Source organism: Callorhinus ursinus, unplaced genomic scaffold (genome assembly GCF_003265705.2).
Source record: "Callorhinus ursinus isolate GAN/ISIS: 27379988/994484 unplaced genomic scaffold, GSC_fseal_2.0 scaffold41, whole genome shotgun sequence".
Taxonomy (NCBI): Eukaryota; Metazoa; Chordata; class Mammalia; order Carnivora; family Otariidae; genus Callorhinus; species Callorhinus ursinus.
This window is the reverse complement of record NW_027397103.1, coordinates 10,213,981-10,231,837: the sequence shown is the minus strand read 5'-3', so window position 1 is coordinate 10,231,837 and position 17,857 is coordinate 10,213,981. Positions and strand designations below refer to the sequence as shown.

The 17,857-nt window shown below is 38.6% G+C and overlaps 1 protein-coding gene and 1 long non-coding RNA gene across 3 annotated transcripts in view; one reads left to right on the top strand and one right to left on the bottom strand.

Annotated features, from left to right (window-relative positions):
* Positions 1-17,857, top strand: part of RAD9B (RAD9 checkpoint clamp component B) — a 39,273-nt gene that overhangs the window by 10,913 nt on the left and 10,503 nt on the right. For both annotated transcript variants that reach the window (XM_073881162.1, XM_025889774.2), the window contains 6 exons: positions 811-910; positions 3,715-3,821; positions 9,056-9,162; positions 9,245-9,309; positions 9,851-9,973; positions 12,836-13,085. In XM_073881162.1, the coding sequence (XP_073737263.1) occupies positions 811-910; positions 3,715-3,821; positions 9,056-9,162; positions 9,245-9,309; positions 9,851-9,973; positions 12,836-13,085 (752 nt within the window). The remainder of the gene's footprint in view (positions 1-810; positions 911-3,714; positions 3,822-9,055; positions 9,163-9,244; positions 9,310-9,850; positions 9,974-12,835; positions 13,086-17,857) is intronic.
* LOC112837472 (uncharacterized) lies at positions 904-16,543 on the bottom strand. Its single transcript, XR_003211740.2, has 3 exons — positions 16,233-16,543; positions 3,620-3,924; positions 904-2,261 (listed from the first exon to the last, which is right to left on the bottom strand). It is a non-coding gene; the product is annotated as an uncharacterized lncRNA (long non-coding RNA).

The window sequence follows — 17,857 nt, the reverse complement described above, 5'->3', positions numbered from 1 at the left end:
CTCATGCACTGGGCATGGGGCCTGCTTGGGATTCTCTCTCTCCCTCTCCCCCTCCTCCCTAAAAGAAAAAAAATCCAAGTAAGATGAGAAATGTTGTTTCTAGTGAGTCCTTTTGATTCTCACCACAACATTATTGTGCTGTAGAAGGTTACAGCCCATTTGGATTTCATTACATGGGCTCTATATTCAAACTTAGGTTCAAATTATCCCTATACTTGTTAAAATAGCATCACCTTAAAAAGTCAGTTAGCCTCACTGAGCTACAGGTTCCTTTTCTGAGACTAAGTGCCTGCCCCACAAGGCTGTTGTGAAGATCATAGGTAATGTGTGTAAAATGCATACTACAGTTGCTGGCACATACAGCCATAGCCGGTAGGGCTACACACTCTTCCCCTCTTACTCCCCTCAGAGAAAAAGAATTCACAGACCAGGTGTTCATGTCTGACTTCCAGAATTCCCAGAAACCCAGAAATATCAGACCTGGATGAAAGGTAGTGAAAGAGAATGATAGGCACATGAACTAGAGTGGGCAATGACTATTTTACCCACAATTTAAGAAATAACTTGTATTTCAAAAGAACTTGGAAACTACTGCCTGATTGGTCCGAGGATATGGCATGTTGCATGGTGTCCACTAAGGGGCGATAAACACATTTCATAAAGGAATTCTGCTCCTTCAAGCTACAGGCACCTGCCAGATAGGAAATGTTTCTTTAATTTTATTATTTTAACGTGGCTGTGAAACATAGACTTTTTAAATAGTTCATGTTGCACTTAAAATTATTAACAGATTGCTTTATTCTTTTTAAGGTATTAGAAGAACTCATAATGTGTGTTTTCAAGAAAGTCAGCCCTTGCAAGTTATTTTTGAAAAGAATATGTGTTCTAATATGCTAATTATTCAACCAAGGTAATGAGTTCTCTGGTGTTTATTTTTTTCTCTAAATATAATGTGGGCACAGAGTAAAGAGTTAATGCCCTTAATTAAAATTTGAAATCAGTTATATTTTTTAAAAAAGCTAACATTTGACTTGGAGAAGTCCCCTTACAAGGTCAAGAGGAAACTGTGAAAAAGATAATAGTAGATAATATAATTGCTTAATGGTAGCAATAATGATTTAGTGGCAAGAAAGTTCTAAAAATATCCCATTAGTGCCTTTCTACATCAAGTGATACCAAGAGAAAAATATATTCCCTAATTATACTTTGCATTTATATATTGCCTTCTGAGTCTTAAAACACACAACACAAGGAAACGTTAATGTTTTTATGTAAACTGATTTTATCCCAAGTGTTTGCATTTTTTCTTTAGAGAATGTGCATTTGTCAGAAAAGTGCATTTGTCAGAAAACTGCACCCAATTTTTTAGTTAAGCTGTAGCATTAAACATTAAACATTAATTACTTTGTGAGCCAAAGGATATTTTATCCTTGTTGTCCTTTAAATTAAACAAGCAATACATGCTCCTTGTAATACATCTAGAATTTATAGAGGAGTGCAAAGATAAAAAAATTAAAAGTTTTTCTCCTCTACCTGTCTCCTCACCCCACTTGGCAGAGGTAACATCAGTCAACAATTTGGGGTATATCCTTGTAGATCTTCTTCTTTCTATAGCCAATCTCTCTGTAACTCACCCTCTCCTTATAGCTATGGATATCTTTCTTTCCCTTCCTTCTTCCCCCCTCTCAAATTTATATTACTTATTAGACACATACTTATAACTAATTTTTTCAAAGAAAATGTCCTACTGTTACTATTTGGCAACTTGATTTTTTAAGTTTCTGTGTCAGTTCACTGAAATCAATCTTACTGTTTTTAATGATTACATAATTTTTCACTGTATGACTGAACCATAATTTAGTTACCCATTGTCCTATTAGTGAAAAAATACGTTGTTTCCAGCTTTTTGCCGTACAAAAAAAGTATATGAGTTGCCTATTTCTGTGGAAAAAATTTCCTCCAAACTCAGAGCTTTAAGAAACCAGATATTGATTACTTCATAGTTATAAGTGTGGCTTAACTGGGTGCATCTGGCTCAAGGTGTCTCATGAAGTTGGAGTCAAGCTGTCAGCCAGGGCTGTGGTCTCATCTGAAGGCTGGACTTGGGCGGGGGGGGATTCACTCCCAAACTCACAGACATGGCTGTGGGGAGGCCTCAGGTGATCGACTTCCAATCTCACTAGTCTGGTTGCTGGTAGGTCTCAGTTCCTCACCACACAGGCCTCTCTGTGGATTATCTGATTGTCCTCACAACGTGGCCACTGGTAATCAGAAAGAGAGAGAATTGATTGAGATGACTGATTGAGAGAGAGAATTCACAAATGGAACCAAAGTCTTTTTATAACCTACTCTCAGAACTGACATTTTGTCACTTCTGCCATTTTCTTTGGTAGAAGTGACTCTGTAAATTAAGCCCACACTCAAGGGCGGGGATTATATGAGGGCATAAATACCAGGAGGTGGGGATCACTGGGGGCCATCTTATATGCTTAACACAGAGTCCTAGAAATGAAATCACTGGGTCAAAGGCTTACCAAATTTTAAATTTGCATACATACTGACTACCAAATTGCTGTCTTAAATGATGAGCCAACTTACATTCCCACCAGAAGTATAGGGGAGTCCTTTCAAGTAACATATATGATCAATCTTTAAAATTTTTGCCAACCTGATAGGTAGAAAATTGTATTATTAGATGTCCTTTTTTGTTGTGTTGATTCCTTGGGAGTTTGAACATCTTTTCATATATTTATTGTATTTTTCTTCCTTTTTGAATTGCACATTTCTGTTGTAATTCTTTTGTATCAAGTTATTTGGTATTTTATAAAACACCATAACACTGGAAAAGTTCCTAGATGAATTTGGTAGGTGTTCCTGACATTTTGGCATCAAGAAACACTGCTGAGCTAATTTCTAGCTTCAGGTTAACATCAACATTACATACATTCTAAGACTCTCACTTTTATCTGACAACATCTCAATTTCAAAAGTAGCCCAGATCTTGTAATGTAATAATAAAAAGATAACCTAATTAAAAATGGGCAAAGGATTTGAACCAAAGAAGATATACAAATGGTTGAAAAGGTGCTCAACATCATTAATAGTTAGGGAAACACAAATTAAAAAACTTTAAATCTGTGAATTGTACAGTATGTGAATTCTGTATCAACAAAACTATTTTTAAAAAGGGAGCCCAGGATAAAAGGGCATTTGGGATGTCAAGACAACCTTGAAAGTAATAGGTAATAATCTAGGACAAGTAACAAAGGGAAAGAGAATAGAAGTAGCAGGCTGCTCATAAACCTCTAGCCCTCACCCGGATCTCCAGCATAGTTCCACCCGGTTCTATCTGAACAGCGATGTTTTCTACTACCTCCCTTAGGAGTATGATTGCAGGTCATTAAAAATATATAGGGGGTATATAAAACCATGGAATTGAAGACATTTCTTCCAGTGTCTGGTTTATTCTGCAGCTTTCACATGTCTTACTAAGAATATGTTTTACTATTCTCTTGGCTTTCAAGTGAATTTTAAAATATACTAAAAATATTGCAGCTCACGTAGAAAAAATAAGATAGGTATTTTGGGTAAGTTTTTTTAAAAATCTGGGCTGACTCACCTGTTTATTTCCAGATTAAAGGTTTGAGTCCCATTTAATAAGATTCTTTCTTCTTGTTTTTCAAGTAACATAGTACTTTTCATTACATTTTGTAGAGTGCTTGCTGAGGCAGTTGTTCTTTTTACATCAAGTCAAGAAGAAGTTACTCTTGCTGTTACCCCACTCAGCGTTTGCCTTAAGAGTTCCAGTGATGAACCAATGGGTAAGGACTACATCTGTCATGGCGCTTGGATGGCATGTCACTTCCTGCGTTTCTTGATGACTGACCATACAGTAAACATTGGTGGCGTAATGTTTATTCTTGTCTAAAAAGCAGTAAGATGTAGAAAGATCATTAAAATTTTTAAGAGATCCAGGAAATGGAACACAATCAATAATTAAAATATTTGGCTTTGAAATTCAGGTTGTTTTAAAATTAGGAGAATCGTTACTGAGAAAAGTATATTTTCAGTTAAGATTTTTAAGGTCTGGTTTTCATCTTTTTTTAAATTTATTTATTTTTTAGTAATCTCTGCACCCAACATGGGGCTCAAACTCATGACCCCAAGATCAAGAGTTGCATGCTCTTCTAATTGAGCCGGCCAGGCACCCCTGTTTTTCATCTTTTATCACCCTTTGTGTTTAGCATAAAGAAAAATTAAGAGGCCAGCAATCCAACTGAGATTATCGTTAATCACATAAGAAGAAAAAGTAGCTTTGAACTAGAGAAGTAAGATATGCCAGATGGCAAACACACACAGCAGAAAACGTGAATACTTACGTCAGCTCCTCCAAGAGTTATCTAGACTGAATGGAGAAACTAAGGCATGATTGAATCAGAATTTTTGCTATCAAGAAAATTGACCATGGTCTTTTGGGTACAAGCTGTTTGAGACTCTTTAACCTTGGGTAATTTGGGATGTGTGTGTGTGTGTGTGTTTGTGTGTGTGTGACAGCAGTAAAGAAAAGAAACGGAGGGAACTGTATTATTCCAGACTGAAAAACCAGTAGAACTAGGGCTGAAGTTGGATCAGATGACTTTTGTGGTGTTTAGTGTGTGCCATGTTCTTGTTCTTTTTTTTAACTTTTTAAAAAAAGATTTATTTATTTATTTTGAGAGAGAAGGGGAGTGTGAGCAGGGGGAGGGGCAGAGGGAAAGGGAGAGAATTTCAAGCAGACTCCCTGCTGGGTGGGGAGCCTGACGCAGGGCTCGATTCCGGGACCCCAAGATCATGACCCAAGCCGAAATCAAGAGTCGGCTTTTCAATCAACTGAACCATCCAGGTGCCCCTCTATGTTCTTTTTCTAAATGGTTTCCATTTATGAATTCATGTGATCTTTGTAAGCTCTGTGATGTAGGTCCTATTATTATGTCCATTTTTCATGTGAAGCACAGAGAAACTCAGTGACTTGCCTGGTGTCACACAGTTAATAAGTGTGGATTATCTGAACATAGGCTCCAAGGCACAGGCTCATTACCATTGTGCTATTACTACTTCTTTCTAGTCTTACCTCGCATTGTTTTTTGACACTCAGAAGCACATGATCAGGAAACAATATGCTTGGCTAGTGAAAGGGTCTGTTTTGTATTCCATAATTCCATCTCTGAATAAAGATGGCCATTTAGTAACCAGGAGATATTGTCCCTCGTGAGTAGCTTTCTCATGAGTAGTTCTAGTTATGGTTGACTAGGGACCCAATTGTTTATTGTTGAATCTACTCTATGCTAGTACTTGGGAAGTGACATGAACCTTCTTGTTTGATAGGAATGATTTCTAGGATAGTGTTTGGTCCTTTTAAAAAATATATACTGTTTATCCTTTGTTCTTACAGTTACATTAATTCATATTCATTGAAGAAAATAAAAAACACAAAATAAGCACTAATAAAAAAAAAATCACCTGAAATCCCACTATCCAGAGATAAGCACTTTTAATAGTTTGGGACATCTCCTTCTATACTTCAAATCTAATATCAGAAGATTGGTTGAGTAAAGATAATGAAATACTATGAAGCTATTAAAAGTAATCCAATAAAAAAATGGGCGGGATTGGGGCACCTGAATGGTGTAGTCAGTTAAGCATCCTACGCTTGATTTTGGCTCAGGTTGTGATCTCAGGGTCATGGGATAGAGCCCATGTCAGGTGCTCAGTGTGGAGTCTGCTTAAGATTCTCTCTCCCTCTGCCCCTGCCTCCCACTCTCTCTCTTTTCACTCTCTCTCCCTCTCTCAAATAAATCTTTTTAAAAAATGGGCAGAGTACCTGAATACTTTCTCCAAAGAATGTATACAGATGGCCACAGACACATGAAAAGATGCTCAACATCACTCATCAGCAGGGAAATGCAAATCAAAACCACAATGAAGATGTGAGGGCAATGTGGCTGAAACATCTGTCACTCCATTGATCGCCAGGATTGATTCAGCAGATCTGGCTGCTAGGCGGGTGTCCCCTTCCTCCCTCACCACTCCATGTGTGTCTCTCCCAAAGCTTTGCGCTCAAAGAGGACAACATTCCCAATAGAGGAGGACCGTTCTTTGGTCAAGGGTATATGAATAGCTGTGCCTCCCTGCTGGAGCCTTCAAACAAGCTCTCAATGTCCATTTGCAGGAGAGCGTAGGGTAGTCAAGCTTCCAAGACTCCAGACACATCCCAATGAGGTGCTGCATGTGGTAGTCTGCCTTTCTTTAAAGAGAGAAAAAAAAAAACCACAATGAGATCTCATCTTATACCTGTCAGAATGGCTAAAATAAAAAACACAAGAAATAATGAGTGTTGGCGAAGATGTGGAGAAAAAGGAACCCTTGTGTACTGTTGGTGGGAATGTAAATTGGTGCAGACACTGTGGGAAACAGTATTGAGGTTCCTCAAAAAATTAAAAATAAAAATATCACATGGTCCAATAATTCTGCTACTGGGTGTTTACCCAGAAAAAATGAAAACACTGATTTGAAAAGATATATGCACCCCTGTGTTCACTGCAGTATTATTTACAATAGCCAGGATATGGAAGTAACCCAAATCCATCATAGACAAATGGATAAAGAAGATGTGGTGTATATATAATGTAGTATTAGTCATAAAAAAGAATGAAATCTTGCCATTTGTGACAGCATGGTTGGACCTAAAGGATATAATACTAGGGGTGCCTGGGTGGCTCAGTCAGTTCAGTGTCTGACTCTGGCTCAGGTCATGATCTCAGGGTCCTGGGGTCGAGCCTGCGTCAGTCTCTCTGCTCAGCAGGGGTCAGCTTGTCCATCTCCCTCTGCCCCTCCCCTTGCTTGTGCACGAGTGCCCTCTCTCTTTCTCTCTCAAATAAATAAAATCTTTTTAAAAAAGGATATCATGCTAAATGCAATAAGTCAATCAGAGAAAGACAGATACCATATGATTTCACTCATATGTGGAATTTAAGAAACAAAACAAATGAACAAACAAAGAAAAAGAGACAAACATCTCGGGATGCCTGAGTGGCTCAGTCGGTTAAGTGGCTGCTTTCGGCCCGGATTATGAGCCGAGGGTCCTGGGATCGAGTCCCACATCGGGCTCCTTGCTCAGCAGGGAGCCTGCTTCTCTTTCTCTCTCCCTCTGCTTGTGCTCTCTCTGTCAAATAAATAAAATCTTAAAAAAAAAAAAGAGAGACAAACATCTCTTAAATACAGACAGCAAACTAGTGGTTGGCAGGAGGGGGTGAAATAGATAAAGGGGATTAAGAGCAATTTATCTTGATGAATACTGAGAAATGTATAGAATTGTTCAATTTTTATATTGTATACCTGAAACTAAGGTAACACAGTATGTTAACTACACTTCAATTAGAAAAAAAAGAAAATGAGAAAAAGAAAAGGTACTTGTGTGTGTGTGTGTGTGTATGTATTTCTTTTTTCTTTTATTCCGAATTTTTATTTTTGTGGTTCCTTTCAGATATCTTTGTATCCATGAAATGTTTCTCCTCTTTCCTCCCGATTTTTTTTTTAAATGTTTAAACTTTTTTTTTTTTTTAAGATTTTATTTATTTGACAGAGAGAGACACAGCGAGAGAGGGAACACAAGCAGGGGGAGTGGAAGAGGGAGAAGCAGGCTTCCCGTTGAGCAGGGAGCCTGATGCGGGGCTCGATCCCAGCACCCTGGGATCATGACCTGAGCTGAAGGCAGACGCTTAACGACTGAGCCACCCAGGTGCCCCCTTTCCTCCCGATTTTAAGGAGAGATGAAAATGACAAAGACTTTCATTTCTTAGCTTTATCCTGAGGCGTCTTTGAGAAGGAAGCAATAGGGAGCTATGCAATATTCACAAGGATGACTACCTTTTGCTGAATGACTTGGTTTCTGTGCTCAGGCAGAAGCCTACAGACAAATAGTGCCTATTTTATGGGTGTTTATTTGTTGTTTGTTTTCTCCCTCGTTCCTACTTCCTCCTTCTTTTTAAACTTCTTACATTTCCCAGCTTGCACAGGTGAGGCCTCATGTCACTCAGTACAACACAATGAAGCACCTCTGGGGCACCTGGGTGGCTCAGTTGGTTAAGCAATTGCCTTCAGCTCAGGTCATGATCCTGGGGTCTGGGATGGAGCCCCACATCGGGCTTCTTGCTCAGTGGGGAGTCTGCTTCTCCCTCTCCCTCTGCTGCTCTCTCTCGTTCTCCATTATCATTGCTTCTTTTAAGTGCTGAATAACTTCTTGATTCTGCCTCCTTTTGGACTTTCTCCAGTGACTTTGAACAGGCAATCTTTACATTTTGTGGTTCTGGAGGCTGTAAGTCAGCTGAGGGCCTCCTCCTGGGTCACAGACTTCTTATTGTGTCCTCCAGGGCAGAAGGTGTGTGTATGTATTTCTGAGCGTGTATATCAAACATTTTTGTGGTGAAAAACTCGAAATAATTCATTCTCATCTTTTATGTTTCTGTGGGTTGATGGGGCTCAGCTAGACAGTCAGTTCTTGGGGTCTCATGCAATTGCAGTTAGACAGTGGCTGGGTCTGGAATCATCTGAATCCATCCAAGATGGCACACTGACATGGCTGGTAATTGATGCTGGGAGCAGGGCTGGGCTGTTAACCAGAGTGACTGCACACATATGGCCTCTCCATTTAACTTGGTCTTCATATAGCATGAACTCAGCATGGTGGCCAAGTTCCAAGAGTGAGTGTTACGGCACAGAGGAAGTGGATGGAGGATAGAGGAAGCGGAAGTTGCCAGTCTCTTAAGGCCTGGGCTCAGAAGCCAGCACGAGGTCATTTCATCTATAGCACCATATCCTATTGGCCTTAGCAGTCAGAGAGCCCAACGACCCAACTTCAAGGGGAGGGGACATAGGGATGGACCCCATCTCTCAGTGAAAGTGTCAGAGGATTGGTGGCTGTTTTTAATCTATCACTTACAGTTATATTTTCATATTAAAATTTAACAAGTACCCCTGGAACTAATTCTATTCTTTCTTTACCTATAATATTGAACAGATTTGACCAGTTCTGTGTACAGTGAAATGTTTGTTGGCCCAGATGAGTTTGACTTCTTTCAAATTGGAGCTGATACTGAAATAACATTCTGCTTCAAAGAATTAAAGGTGAACAAAAATTTGTATCAAAATTTCGCTGGTAGTTTTTAAAATAAAGATTTCAACTATTTTTCTTCTTTTTCTCTTTCAGGGAATGCTGACATTTTCAGAAGCTACACATGCTCCTATAGCCATTCATTTTGATTTTCCTGGGAAGTAAGTCCTTGGGAAATTTCCTCCCTCCCTCCCTCCCTTCTTTTCTTCCTTCCTTTCTTCCTTTTGTTATATATCAATAATAAAACCCTTTGGATCACTTTGAAATTAATTCACACCTCAAGAATTCCTTAACTTTACTAGCAACACTTACCAAACTAAAATTTGAAGGATGCCATACATGGCATTTTTAAATTGGTAATGGAAAAAGATATATTCTGCAGAGTGAAAACATTTATAAATTTGACATGGTGAAATTAATTGCCTAATTAGAAAATTAATTAGACATGGCTTAAACAAGTCTAATTTCTATGAAACCATGATATTTCATATGGTATTTCAGAACTAAAATTCCAGAGACTGGGTTAGATGAGGTTTTTGAAATCAGATCTGATGATGTCGAAGGACCATGTCAATTTGTGAAAAGACAAATAAGACTTCTACTTTTACTGTCTCTTTTTACTTCTGAAGTGTCATTTTCTAATTTTCCTAATGTCCATCAGAAAACATGTATGATGCTTGCTCTGACTTTGCCTTTTTTTAGACCTATGGCTTTAAGTATCGATGATATGTTATTGGAAGCTAACTTTATTTTGGCTACATTAGCTGATGAGCCAAGTAGAGCATCTTCTCCACCATCACTGTGTCTTTCACAAAAACAAAAAAGGTAAGACCAATGTTTTAACATCTTTGCTGGTTGGGAAAAAGCCATTGCAATCTTATTCTGAAATAATTCATTGGCATTTCATTTAGGAAACAATCGAGGAGTAAAACGTTAGATCAGAAATATTGACTGAATCAGAAAGAGCTACAGTAGGAGCTAACTAGTGAGAAATAGCACCAATCATGCACTAGACATTTGTTTTTTCTCTTCTGATCAGAATTTAACAGGACTGTCTGATTTATCTTTGTTCTTACCCAAACCTCATTTCCAGTCTTGGCAGTTGTTTTTTAGGAGGGATACAGTGTTGAGGTTCATGGGTAAGTTTCTGCTCACTGCCTAGAACTCTTCTTTCTTGGACATGGGGACAGCCTTTGTTTTTCTTTCTTTTTTTTCTTTTGTCTCCATAACTTTTTTTTTTTTTTTTTGGTGCAGGGTGCTTCACTGTAAAAGTTAACTTAAAACTACTATGGGAAATTTGGAAAATAGAGAAAAGTACAAAGAAGATAAATTGCACCACCTGGAGATAGCCACTGTTAACATTTGGCTCACTGTTTTTTCTTTTAGACTTTTTATTTTGCATAAGATATTTTAAAATAAGATCAGTCTCATGGAGGATATGCAGTTTTCTATCCTCTTTGTCCCCCACAAAGTATATTGTGAACAGGTTCCAATATCACTGATTATGACTTGGAAATATGATTTTTTTTTTTTAAAGATTTTATTTATTTATTCATGAGAGACAGAGGAGGAGAGAGAGAGAGAGGGAGAAGCAGAGGGAGAAGCAGGCTCCCAAGGAGCAGGGAGCCCGATGCGGGACTCAATCCCAGGACCCTGGGATCGTGACCTGAGCTGAAGGCAGACGCTTAACCATCTGAGCCACCCAGGCGCCCTGGAAATATGATTTTTAATGACTGTATAGAATTTTATCATGCAGATGTATAGTAATTTGACTTTTTTTCTAACTCAGGCCCTGTTACTATATCACAAGTTTGTCTCATGCACACTGGGTTGCTTTACTGAAGAATTTGAATCTGTAGAGAAAATTTCTAAATAATCATATATGTAAATTTTAGCTTTCTTTTTAAAAATTTTTTTATTTAAATTCTAGTTAGTTAACATACAGTGCAATATTGGTTTCAGGAGTAGAATTTAGTGATTCATCACTTACATACAACACCCAATGCTCATCATAACAAGTACCGTTCTGAATGCCCACCACCCATCTAGCCCATCCTCCACACACCTCCCTCCATCAACCCTCAGTTTGGCTCTGTCGTTAAGTCTCATGCTTTGGGCAGAAGACATGAACAGACATTTCTGCAAAGAAGACATCCAAATGGCCAACAGACACATGAAAAAGTGCTCAACATCACTCGGCATCAGGGAAATCCAAATCAAAACCTCCATGAGATACTACCTCACACCCGTCAGCGTGGCTAGAATTAACAAGTCAGGAAACGACAGATGTTGGCGGGGATGTGGAGAAAGGGGAACCCTCCTACACTGTTGGTGGGAATGCAAGCTGGTGCAGCCACTCTGGAAAACAGTATGGAGGTTCCTCAAACAGTTGAAAATAGAGCTGCACTACCACCCAGCAATTGCACTATTGGGTGTTTACCCCAAAGATACAAATATAGTGATCCAAAGGGGCACCTGCACCCTGATGTTTATAGCAGCAATGTCCACAATAGCCAAACTGTGGAAAGACCCAGATGTCCATCGACAGATGAATGGATAAAGAAGAGGTGGTAAGGGGAGTAGGGGGGTGGGTTAGCCCGGTGGTGGGTATTAAGGAGGGCATGTATTGAATGGAGCACTGGGTGTTATACACAAACAATGAATCATGAAACACTATATCAAAAACTAATGATGTAATGTATGGTGGCTAACATAACATAATAAAATTAAATTAAAAAAAAAGATGGGAGTCTCGGTGATGGACATTGGGGAGGATATGTGTTGTGGTGAGTGCTGTGTGTTGTGTAAGACTGATGAATCACAGACCTGTACCCCTGAAACAAATAACACATTATATGTTAATAATAATAAAAAGTCTCTTATGGTTTGTTTCCTTCTCTCTCTCTCTCTCTTTTATTCCTCTCCCTCCCATATGAGCTTCTGTTTTGTTTCTTAAATTCCACATAAGAGTGAAATCATATGGCATTTGTCTTTCTCTGACTGACTTATTTTGCTTAGTATAATACATGCTACGTAATACACCTTATTAGAGTGTCCACATTGTTGCAAATGGCAGGATTTCATTCTTTTTTTTTAAGATTTTTAAAATTAATTTATTTGACAGAGAGAGACACAGCAAGAGAGGGAACACAAGCAGGGGGAGTGGGAGAGGGAAAAGCAGGCTTCCCGCTGAGCAGGGAGTCCGATGCGGGGCTCGATCCCAGGACCCTGGGACCATGACCTGAGCCGAAGGCAGACGCTTAACAACTGAGCCATCCAGGCGCCCCGGCAGGATTTCATTCTTTCTGATGGCTGAGTAATATTCCATTTATATATATATCATATCTTCTTTATCCATTCATCAGTCGATGGACATTTGGGCTCTTTTCATAGTTTGGCTATCGTTGATAATGCTGCTATAAACATAGGGGTGCATGTATCCCTTCAAATCTGTATTTTTGTATCCTTGAGTAAATACCTAGTAGGGCAATTACTGGATAGTAGGGTAGGTAGTTCTATTTTTAACTTTTTGAGGTAAATTTTAAACTTTCAACAATCAGTTCTATGTTGTTTCAATATATTCTCTAAACTAGTGTTATCACTGTCATCCCATATTGTTTCATTAGTTATATAAAAATATACATTTGCAGGCTAACAGCTTATTCATTTAATCCCTTAATACCTCAGGTCTGATCTGATGTGTTCAACAAACAACAATTCAAAGACTGGCAAAAATGCAACCAGCAAGGCCCCAGGATGTATCTTGAGAAAAGCAGCACCCAAAAGGCTTTATCCTAATGAGACTCAAACAGACATCCCTGCATTGGAAAACTGTGGCAGCCCTATAATGAAAAGAGTGAATGAAGACATTAGTGAAGTGCCAGAAAGCAGTGTCAGCGACACGGAGGAGGGGCCAGGGTCTTCATATCTAAGGCAGGTAAAGGGAAAACATTGAGACATGACAACGTCTCAGTCAAGATTTCTCATCATCTGTCTCCCTTTGCAGTCTCCCTGCCCAGGTCCACCCCAATGTCCCGAAAATAGTTTCCTTACTTTTTGGTAGGAGAGTGGTGAAACCAGTCTGACTTACAGACTGTCAGTACAAAAGAGTTTAAATTGCTCATTGAGCAACAAAATATATTCAAGTGCATATCTGGGTCACTTGTATTAAAGAATAAATTATGATTGCTTACAGGATAATCTTTGAATACAAATAATACGCTAAAGGCATATAATTTACTTTCTAAGATAAGTGTCCTCATTTTATTTTTCAAATTGGGTTGGGAAATCCTTTACTCATCATAGTACAAATTAAATTTCATCCCAACAAGTATCACCAATTATTTCATAGTGGAGTCCCAGTTAATAACCTATTATATTACCAACATTTTACTAGCTGGATGATAAGCTTTACAGAATGCCATTGTGTTAAACCTTATGATATCTATTGAACTGAAGATAAATATGATTTATTAGAAACTGAAGTATCTCAAATAAATAATTCCCAATTTAATATGTTTACATTAATGGTTTATTCAAGCTTGTTTTACTATTGCTATTATTATTGGTTTAGAAATATGAGTTTCCTATCAAATTTGAAGGGAGAAATAATATTTCTAAAAGTCACTATCTTACACTGTATAAAAGACTTTTAGAGCAGTAAAATTGGGTAGTGAACTCCATTCATTATTCAGTTTGATACTGTGTTTATTGAATACCTATTATATGCCTAGCAGTTATAGCAATTTTCTCTTGTATATTACTAAGTTGGCCATAAGGTGAAAACTGAAATTTGTCTTTCATTATACAGAAGCATTTTCCCCTTCTGTTTTTTTGGTCACACATATTGTGCTTACTTTTTCAAAGGTAACAATACAAAAACATTTTCTGGCCACTTCACTTCCCTGAAATTCACTAAGATTGCCCATTTCCTCACTAGGGAAAGTGACATTTATAAAGGACTGTAAAGAACTGTAAGCTCCATGAGCATCGTTACAGGCCTCTTCTTCAAATTTCCCATCATGTCACTTATATTCTAAAAACAACCACCACCCAGGAGCCCCAACACAGTCCTATTTAAATGGTATTATTTGCCTTAATGTGGCAAAGTCCTGCAAAACTGAAATTACAATATGATTGTTATTTAGACCCTTATCATCTTCCACCCAAACTATTGTGAGCCTTCCCATTGGCTTCCATGCCTCCATTCCCGTCCACTCTGGTTCTCCAGTGTACCAGAAGATTTTGTCCAAACCTTACATTTACAGTGAAGTACAGAGGTTTAGAGCACTGGCTCCAGATTTAGAATTCCTAGGTTTACATCCCTGTTTGCCACTTACTAGTTGTGTGACTTGGACAAGTTACTCCTCTTTTGCCTTGGTTTTATTATTAGTAAAAGGGGGATAATAATAGTACTACCCATTAAATAGAACTGTGGGAATTAATTGAACTAATATATGGAGCTGGCACATGGCTAATGCTCATTAAATGTTAGTTACTGTTATACATCACTCTCCTGTCTTCAAAACTCTTGGATCATTCCCTTTGTCTCATAGGATTACAACTAAACTCCTTGGAATGGCTTTCAGGGACTGTCCCTGGGGTATTTATTATGCTCTTCACTAGGCCTCCCCCTTTCCTCCTTCCTGCTCCCATACAAAACATACTCTATGCCGGGAATGGCAGATAGGTTTCCTCTTTAGTAACATCACCAGTCATTTGGTTGGGCAAACTAAGTTGAGTGTGACTAAAGCTATATCTATAGTTGATTTGCAGCATTTGCCATGCACACGGGAGGGCCATCACCTGGGAACCAGACTCAAGCTATAGCCGTTATGGTGCTAGTAACATTCTGATAATAATATGGCCCATTACTATTTGCTTGTTTGTTTTTAACTTTCCATTTTAAAATAATTTCACTTTTAAAAAGTTGCAAAAATTGGGGCACCTGGGCTGCTCAGTTGGTTAAGCATTTTCCTTTAGCTTAGGTCATGATCCCAGGGTCCTGGGATCAAGCCCTGTGTCAGGCTCCCTGCTCACTGGGGAGTCTGCTTCTCCCTACCCCTGCTTGTGCTCGGGCGTGAGCTCTCTCTCTCTCTCTCAAATAAATAAATAAATTCTTGAAAAAAAGTTGCAAAAATAGTACAAAGAATTCCTACATACCCTTCTCCCAGACTCTCCAAATGTTAACATTTATGTAATAGTACAATTCTCATTTCACCAGAGAAAAATCAGAAAATACCAATAAGAGATTATCAGAGATAATCACTACAAACACTTCTATTATTACTGTTAGGGCTTTTTCTATGCATATTATATACACACATGCTTGCACACGTGCACATATTTTTTAAAATTTTGAAATAAATTCAGACTCACTTGCAGAAGTAGTATAAAGAATTCCCATATACTGTTCACCCAGATTCCCTAAATATTAACAGCGTCTCCTTTAGTCTGGAACATTTTCTAAATGTTGTTTTATCTTTCTTTACCTTGACACTTTAGTAGAATGTCCCTGTATTTGAATTTTTCTGATTTCGTCATGATTAAATTTCAGCTGTGCATTTTTAGTAAGAAACAGAACAATGCTGTGTTCTTCTCACATATTTTATCTGGAAACCCATGATGGAGATTTGTCTTCTTGGTGATCCTAATTTTATCATATAGTTAAGATTATCTGCCAGATTTCTCCACGGTAAAGTTACTGTTTTCTGTTAGTAATCGAAAGTGGTTTGGTGGGAGATACTTTGAAACTAAGTAAATATCCTGTTTCTCATCATACTTTTTGCCTACTAACTTTAGCATCCATTGATGCTTTTTTGTCTAAAATAGTTATTACTTTGATACTTGAGAAATGGTAATTTTTCTATTATCAGATGAAATTCTGCTTTAATGACTTTCCTTCTCTCCATTTATTTGTTATTCAATTATTTATGTGACAAAATACTCTTGAATATTAATTTTATTTTGGGGGTTATAATCCATTACTATCATTTATACTGGGAGCCTCTGTCTCTTTGGCATATCTCCAGCATTTTCTGAGTACTTCCTTACTTTCTGGAAACTTAAAGTGTTCTAGGCTTACCTTGTATTTCCCAACTCCAACCCAAATGGAATCAGTCTTTTCTCCCAAGAGTCCTGGTTCCTTTGATCAGAGATGGTAGACAGAAACAACTTCTGGATGGTAGGTGTGCTCTTTTGTACTGGGATTTCCTTGCTTCTAGGCCCTCTCAGCAGACAAAGCTAGGAAACATACTCATTTATAGACACGTACACACATATTGATCAATTTTTATATCTATTTGTATACATACATACTTATGTACATTAAAACCCATAAATTCATACTGATACCTCCAGTTCCAGTCCAACACCACAGGGTTCATACTGGCCTCCCCCATTTATTTATTTTTTAATTATTTTTTTAAAAAGATTTTATTTGGGGGGGCATCTGGGTGGCTCAGTCGTTAAGCGTCTGCCTTCGGCTCAGGTCATGATCCCAGGGTCCTGGGATCGAGCCCCACATCGGGCTCCCAGCTCAGCGGGAAGCCTGCTTCTCCCTCTCCCACTCCCCCTGCTTGTGTTCCCTCTCTCGCTATCTCTCTCTCTGTCAAACAAATAAATAAAATCTTTAAAAAAAAAAAAAAGATTTTATTTGGGCGCCTGGGTGGCTCAGATGGATAAGCGTCTGCCTTCAGCTCAGGTCATGATCCCAGGGTCCTGGGATTGAGTCCCGCATCGGGGTCCCTGCTCAGTGCAGAGCCTGCTTCTCCTTCTCCCTCTGCCATTCCCTCTGCTTGTGCTCTTCTGTCTATCTCTCTGTCAAATAAATAAATAAAATCTTTAAAAAAAAAGATTTTATTTATTTATTTGAGAGAGAGAACATGAGCAGGGGGGAGGATGAGAGGGAGAGGGAAAAGCAGACTCCATGCTGAGCAGGGAGCCCAACACAGGGCTCCATCCCAGGACCCTGGGATCATGACCTGAGCTGAAGGCAGATGCTTCACCGACTGAGCCCCCTGGGCGCCCCTCCCCTGTTTCTTTAAAACTCCTTTGTCTGACAGTGAGAAACTTGGCTGTTGTTATCCACAACATGTTTACTTACTGTTCAATCTGAGAACACATAGTTTCAGAATTGCCAATCCATACCCCTGGAAGAAATGAATCTGCTAACAGAAGTACAATATTTGTGAATATTATTTTGTCTTCAGCTATTAAGTATATATTCAAAATACTGTTTCTCAGGGCAGCTCATTGGTGCATTCAGTTAAGCATCCAACTCTTGGTTTCAGCTTGGGTCATAATCTCATGGTCGGGAGATCAAGCCCCACATCAGGCTCCATGCTCAGCACAGAGGGTGCTTGACATTCTCTCTCCCTCTGCCCCTCCTTCTGTGCACGCTCTCTCTCTGAAGTGAATAAATAAATCTTTAAAAAAAAATACTGTTCTTCAAAGTTACTTAGGTTAGTTTTTTTCCCTTATTCATATTTCAGTATGGTTATATTAATCATCTTTAATGCAGGTAGCTTTGTTTGCTCCCATTTTGGTTCTTCCCAAATCCTTGTTGATTTTGGTCTTTGAGTGCTGACCTATGAACAGCAATGGAAGTCAGAACTATAAAAGGGTGTATGCAGAGCAGTGTCACTCCTTCCCTTCTTTGTACCCTTTGTAGAGAATAAATCTCAATTTTTATCATTTATGTTTCTTTTT